Source organism: Cynara cardunculus (assembly GCF_001531365.2).
Source record: "Cynara cardunculus var. scolymus isolate 2C chromosome LG 1, CcrdV1, whole genome shotgun sequence".
NCBI lineage: Eukaryota > Viridiplantae > Streptophyta > Magnoliopsida > Asterales > Asteraceae > Cynara > Cynara cardunculus.
In genome coordinates this window covers 44,919,131-44,926,544 of record NC_037528.1, presented here as the reverse complement: position 1 = coordinate 44,926,544, position 7,414 = coordinate 44,919,131, and the positions used below count along the sequence as shown (strand labels likewise).

The window sequence follows — 7,414 nt, the reverse complement described above, 5'->3', positions numbered from 1 at the left end:
AGTCAAATGCTTTATAATATAGTATAGATATATATATACACATACATACATACACTTTTTCTTTTAAAATAAGAAAAAGAAAACGAAATTTCATGTTTTAAATTGTGTATATTTAATTCAGTATATTGTTACGTACTTTGTTTAGACATATCTTTTATAAGTTTCATTGTACACAAAACTTATATCAGTTAATATTTATGTTAATTTATGATACTCTAATTCTTAAAAATTCAAAAGAGCAGTAATGTGTCTCAAATCAGTATTCTTTAAGTTGCATTTTTTTTCCGAAATTATTGCAGAACACTATTTATTTAAGCGCCTCATCGACAGTAATACGTTAGAAAGTCATCTCTTTCTCGAAACACCCCTCCCTGTCTAAAACCGCTTCATACCCCACGTCATCATGGCTTCCCGTATCTCTTTCTTTTGTTTCTCACTACAAATAAATGTTCGAACTCCCTGACCCCTTTACTGAAACCTTTGTAGTTTTATTCACATCACGTCGATATAGGTTTTGAACTTCTCCGTATCTGATGGTCTGTCAGTTAGCGTTTTCTTAGTTCAATGATCGTTTTTTTATGTTTATTACAATTGATCTGGGTTTTTTTAGACTAGAGATGAATGTTTTACATGTTTTTGATAGGTGCTCAGTAAAAGTTCTACATGCTCAATGAAAACATCGATAAAGCATAAATAATGTTAAAATACAGGCTTGATTGAGTTCGATTCATGCTCGATACTACACGTGCTCAATAGTGGCAGTGACGGTGAGAACGACGATGAAAATGACAATAACAACGACATGGATCAATATGCTTTCTAATACTGTTATTATTGATTGATCATACGAGTATAAAAATATAGTAAAGCCATTTTTCTTGAAAATAAGAGAGAAAGTTATAATAAATTCAATAAAAAAATATTATATTATTATTGGATAATCTATTGATTTAAATTACATGAATTTAAATAAACTAGAAGGGTATTCGTGCAATGCAGTAAGATACATCTTGATTTTAATATATTTTTTTATTTTTTTTTATTTCAGTCGATGTTATAGTATGGTGTTATATGATTTTGAAAAACGATTATGTTTTTATTTTTGAATAAAATATAAATTTGAAGATATTATAAAATTTTGACAAAAATATAACGATATTGATATCAAATTAACTATTTAAAATTCCTAGTTTTGGTATAATTTTTTAATTCAATTTTTTTTATAATTTAATTTAGGTTCAATAATGAATAATTTATATTTGGTTTAATAATATAATTTTCTTATAAAAATAATAATTAATTATTTTGTTAAAACTCGATATGTTAATTATATTTTAAACTGAGATGATATTTATGTTTATCCGCAGTTAGTTATAAGAATTTAAACATGAAACTTTAATAAATTGTACTTATGTATAATTTATTTGTATCTTGAATTTTAAATTATATGATATACAATACTTTATGTATAAAAAATAATTTTTAAGAATTTTTGTCAAATATTTTATAATATTAATATAAATTTACAAGTATTTTTAATATCGTAACAAAATTAAAATTTTAAAAGAATAAGTAAAATTCTCTTAAAAAACAACCGTTAATAAATGCAAAGCAACAACCAACCATATTTGTATGGGTCCCACGGATTAAATGCAGCGCCACCGCCACCCCTACTTCAAAGGTGGTTGTCCGTTGAGTGGCACCGATCACACTATTTTATCTCCTTTTGTTCTTCCCAAAGCTCAAGCATCCATGGAGATAGAACAAGCCAGTAGCAGCGGTGGCTATTACCGACGCGGCGGCGATGGCGACAATGGTGATGAAACGGATGATCATGACGATGACGGCGGCGGATTTAGTTTGGGTGGGAGCACGAGTATGAGGGAACGAGCAACGTATTTGGTGTGGCGAGATCTAACGGTGGTGTTACCGAACTTCGGACATGGACATACCAAGAGATTGATTCGTGGAATCAGTGGTTATGCTGAACCAGGTCGAATCATGGCCATCATGGGTCCTTCTGGTTCTGGAAAATCCACTCTTCTCGATTCCTTAGCTGGTATTCCGGATTCTTCTCCTTTTTTCGAAAGATTCCAACCAATTATTTTGCTAAAGTTTTCATCTTGTTTGTCTCGATCATGATGATTACAGATAGATTATCGAAGAATGTTGTGATGACGGGTGACATTCTTCTCAACGGCGAGAAGAAAAAACTAAGCTACGGTGCTGTTGTAAGTGCCTAAAACTTGTTCGACGAAATGTCTACAAGAACATTTGCATGTTTTTCACTTTCTAAATCGTTAAAGAATTGCAGGCTTATGTGACCCAAGAAGATGTACTGATGGGAACACTTACGGTTCGGGAAACGATCACTTACTCGGCTTATTTGAGGCTTCCGACTTCGTTAACCAATGAGGAAGTTCGGGATATTATCGAAGGAACAATAATGGAGATGGGTTTGGAGGATTGTGCTGACAGTTTGATCGGAAATTGGCATTTGAGAGGCTTAAGTGGCGGAGAAAAGAAGCGGTTGAGTATTGCGCTCGAGATCCTTGTTCGACCACGACTCATGTTTCTTGACGAACCAACGAGTGGGCTCGATAGTGCGTCGGCTTTCTTTGTGGTTCAAGCTCTCAAAAGCGTTGCTCGTGATGGACGAACCGTGGTTTCATCGATTCATCAACCAAGTAGCGAAGTTTTTGCATTGTTCGATGACCTTTTTCTGTTATCCGGAGGTGAAACCGTCTATTTTGGAGAAGCAAAAGACGCTATCACGGTACGTGATAGAAACATCCCCTTTTGGGTCCGTCGGACAAATGACATCCTAAAAAAATTATATCCATGAACTTCTCACAGGTTTTTGCATACTTATTCTATACGTTCGAATGCCACTTCAATTCAGTAGAAAGTCACTGAACTTGTCAATGGACTAAATAATCCACCAGGTTTTTAGTGTCATCCGTTGGATTATCTGGTTCAGATTGTAGATATAATTCAAGAGTTAATTGGCCTTACGGGTCTCGTGAAAAACCCTTGGTCTCATATATATATATATGCATGTGTGCATGTAAAGGATTCTTTTTGATCCTCACATGCATGTCATTCATTTATGTCATCTTTTCGGTTCTAATTCTTCGTTCATTTTGGTTTGACAGTTCTTTGCAGAATCGGGATTTCCATGTCCGACCAAGAGAAATCCGTCCGACCATTTTCTACGTTGTATCAATTCAGATTTCGACATCGTAACAGCCACCTTGAAAGGATCACAAAGACATTACGTGCGTTTTTCTTCTTCTTGTTTTCTCGGTTAGTTTGAAGTCGTTGTCTAATCTAACTAAGTGGATGCAAATTCTTTTGATGTTTGTTGATCTTCAGGAAGAACTGAAAGGATCAGACGCTTATAAGAACTTTTCAACCTCGGAGATCAAAGCGACACTTGTCGATAAATACAAGTGGTCGAAATACGCCAAGAAAACGCAAGCGAAAATGAAACAAATATCCACGTTTGTAAGTTTTTCTAAATCGAACACTTTTCAGGTTACTAAAATTTATCGATTTCCCATGTGTCCATTCTTTACTAAACCCCAAGGAATGACCAATTCTGTGATCGGAAGAATTGAAAGGAGTTCGAAGATTCCAATGGCTTTAAAAGAATGAAATTTGGTCAATGGAATTGGCAATTCCAATCCTGTAAACCAATCAGCACCTAAGACTAGTTTTTTTTCAATCCAGAATGGGCCTCAAACGAGCACGGTTACTACGAGCCAAGCAGGGTGGTGGAAGCAACTCACGACGCTAACTCGCCGCTCATTCATAAACATGTCCCGAGACATCGGATATTACTGGCTAAGGGTGATCATTTACTCAATCGTATCCATTTGTGTTGGTACAATCTTCTTCGACGTTGGTACAGGGTACACCGCCATCCTAGCACGTGGTGCTTGCGGTGGTTTCATAACCGGTTTTATGGTTTTCATGTCCATCGGAAGCTTCCCGTCTTTCATCGAAGATATGAAGGTACATTCCCAAGTCTTATAATCAAAATTTTCCCCAAAAGTTCAGTGGTTCAATGGTATCTAGGTTACGGGTAAATTCTAACTTCCGTGGAGGTCAAGGGTTCAAGCCTCACCAAATGTCTAAAGTGTGACTATCTGTTTAATTGGTTATTTGCATTGTTGCTTGCAGATTTTTACTCGAGAAAGGCTCAACGGCTACTACGGGGTTGCAGTGTTTATACTGTCGAACTTCCTTTCATCGTTGCCGTTTATGCTTGCAATTTCGTTAGTCACCGGGACTATCACATGGAATATGGTCAAATTCCGGCACAGCTTCTCTCGATATGTTTACTATTGTCTTAATCTCTTTGCCTCAATCGCAGTGGTCGAGAGTTGTATGATGGTTGTCGCATCGCTAGTTCCCAATTTCTTGATGGGGATCGTTACCGGGGCCGGAATCATCGTAAGAACCGAAAAACGAGATCATCAAATTAGCGTCAAAATATTCGTACCGTAAGACTAACAACATACATTTGTTACAGGGAATCATGATGATGACTTCGGGTTTCTTTCGCCAATTACCCGATCTTCCAAAGCCATTTTGGCGCTATCCGGTGTCGTATATAAACTATGGATCATGGTCGCTACAGGTAAAGCGAATCGAATTGAATTTATGCTTTCAAACGCTTTTCAACACTACAACAAATCTATAAATCCTATTTTGTTTTAGTGGAAGTATATAATATTCATATATAGCATTTATGCATACAGACTTCTCACGTTTGACGAGGTTTTAACCTTTGGTGTCTCGGGAGGTTGGGTTTTACCGACAACCCGGATACCGCTATACCAATGACCCTTTTATAATCTTGTATCTTATTATCTGATTGAAAATGCAGGGAGCATACAAGAATGACATGTTAGGGTTGGTGTTCGACGGACTAACACCGAGCGACCCAAAAATGACCGGAGCAGAAGTGATCACGAAAATGTACCGGTTACCGTTGAATCACTCGAAATGGTGGGACTTATTTGCCATATTCGCCATTCTTGTCGCGTATCGCGTCATTTTCTTCATCGTTCTCAAGTCCAAGGAAAGAGCATCGCCGTTTTTCCGGTCTATGTATGCAAAAAGAACGCTTTATCGTCTAAACAAGCGGCCGTCATTCAAACGATTCCCTTCTTCTAGACGACACCATAATCTTCGGCCTTTGTCTTCACAAGAGGGCCTTAGTTCCCCGATTCCGTAGCTTAGAAAAACGTCCTACAACCATACGCTCGTTAGAATCCTCGAACTATATGTTTTGTTTTGATTATTCGCTTTTCCGAATTTATACTTAGATAAATCGACAAATAAACCTCTTTCGTCTGTTTGATGGTTCAAAGCTATGATACGAAGAAGAAGGGCCTGTATTCGATGAGGCAATACTCGATTTTAATCCACAAAACCAATGAATTAAACATAGATCGGGCGTAAACGGGTACCGGAATCACTAAAAAAGAAACTCATCTCGATCATCTATCTATTTATCCGAGGCCGTTCACTAAACGATTATCCGGATAAATGTTTACTGGTAAAATTCAAGACTATCTATTACTTATCAGGTAAGATTTTAGTCCATCAAAATAATATCGTATATAACAATTAATCTTGGCAAGCGTTAATCGTGGTAAGAATGGTCACCCACACTTATAAGGTAAGACACTCGGTTCTTGCCTTAGGTCTTAACGGATAAGATTCTTGATCCTTGTCATATTCATCCGGAAAGGTAATATGATTTGGTAAACGCTTACCCGGTTAAGCATTTGGTAGACGGTCCTTTAGAGAAGGTTTTCTTTTTCTTCATTTTTTAAAAAATAATACGTTATTCATGTATTAAAAAGGTTTTTAGGTGGGTATAAGTGGTACGTTTGTGTTAACTTGGTAAGCTTTAGGGGGTTGTTCGGTTCGTTTTTTATTAAGATCTGTACGGATAAAGCTGTTTGTATTGACAAAGTTGTTTATATGATCGATAATAAACAATCTAAATGTAAACAATGACAATTTTATCTCTAGTCTATATGAAACACTATTAAAACATTTGTTTGATAAAAAGTTTGAATATTTGACTTTGAATAATTAAAGAAATATCAATATAAAAGTTTTTTAAAATAAAAACAATTTGATCTAACATGAATATATGATGATACAAATTTAACGATATATGATTACAACATTAAAATACTATTTTATTATAAAATTTAAAATAACCAGATCTCCTTGAGTTTTCTCTCTCTACTAATTCATTCATTTCTCTTGTTTTTACTGCTACACCAGGAGTTACTTCATGTATTGTTTGACGTAAGACAAAGGACATCATTTTTGTAGCTGAGTGTAGAGGTGTAAACAATACAAGACAACTCGCGAACTACTTGAGATCGACTTGGTCAAAACTCGACTCGAATGGGCTCGGCTCGAACTCGGGCTCGACTCAACATATTAACGAGTCGAGTCGAGTTGAGCTACCCAATACTAGACTCAAAAAGCTCGTGAGAACTCGATTGTTTTATATGTAATTAGTTTTAAAACATAATCAATTTTTATGATAAAATTTGTAACCTATAAATAATAAAAATGTCTTATATTTTTAATTATTTAAACAAAATTATGCATTTTTTTATTATAAAAATTAATCATTTTTTTTTATTAAAAATCATAATTAAAAAAAACAAAGAAAAACTATAAAAAAAGTTAGTGAAATTCTCTCACATTGGAAGAGAGACGGGAAAGGAAGAGAGAAAAAATGTTATAAAAAAAGAGAGAGATGAATGAAATTTATAATTTTGTTTTTTTGATGATTAAGTTTGAAGTTGATCTCTTTAATTTTGTAAAAACTAAGAGAACACCGTTAAGTGTTAAATTTTATAAAAGAAAAACCCTAAAATTTTATAAATTTCAATGGGTGAACTTAGTTCGAGTTTGATTCGAGTTGCAGTTCGAACTTGATTTGAGTTTAGTTCAAATTTGATTCGAGTTCAAGTCGAGCTTTGATTTTTATTATTCGCGAGTTTTCGAGGAATTCAAGCTTGAAAATTGAGTTTCGAGTTCGAGTCGAGTATATCGATACTCGAGCTCGACTCACATCATTTATACCCCTAGCGGAGTGATTCAGCCCATGACTGGCCGAATAAGTCCATACTGAACGACTGGATATGGCTGTGCGAATAAGTCATATACTTTATATAGACATATAGCCCATTAAACTCCTACCGAACAACCCTTAGATACCCTATCAAACATTCTCCAAAATTTTTGACTATTTTTAAATTTTTTTGACTTTCCATTTGGTTTGAGAAAAATTACGATTTTCATCCTTATAATTGTGAAATTACACTTTCAATCTGGTCGAAATTTTGCTCGTTGTCAACTCACCATTATT

At 35.0% G+C, this 7,414-nt stretch overlaps 1 protein-coding gene across 1 annotated transcript; it reads left to right on the top strand.

Annotated features, from left to right (window-relative positions):
- The first annotated feature begins 1,751 nt into the window (after positions 1-1,751).
- On the top strand, positions 1,752-5,593 carry LOC112502716 (ABC transporter G family member 15-like). The gene is made up of 9 exons (XM_025106709.1): positions 1,752-2,059; positions 2,152-2,231; positions 2,315-2,776; positions 3,156-3,278; positions 3,376-3,507; positions 3,733-4,017; positions 4,186-4,458; positions 4,538-4,645; positions 4,895-5,593. The coding sequence occupies exons 1-9, from the start codon at positions 1,753-1,755 to the stop codon at positions 5,243-5,245; spliced, it is 2,121 nt and encodes a 706-aa protein (XP_024962477.1). The 5' UTR covers position 1,752; the 3' UTR covers positions 5,246-5,593.
- The last annotated feature ends 1,821 nt before the right edge of the window (positions 5,594-7,414 follow it).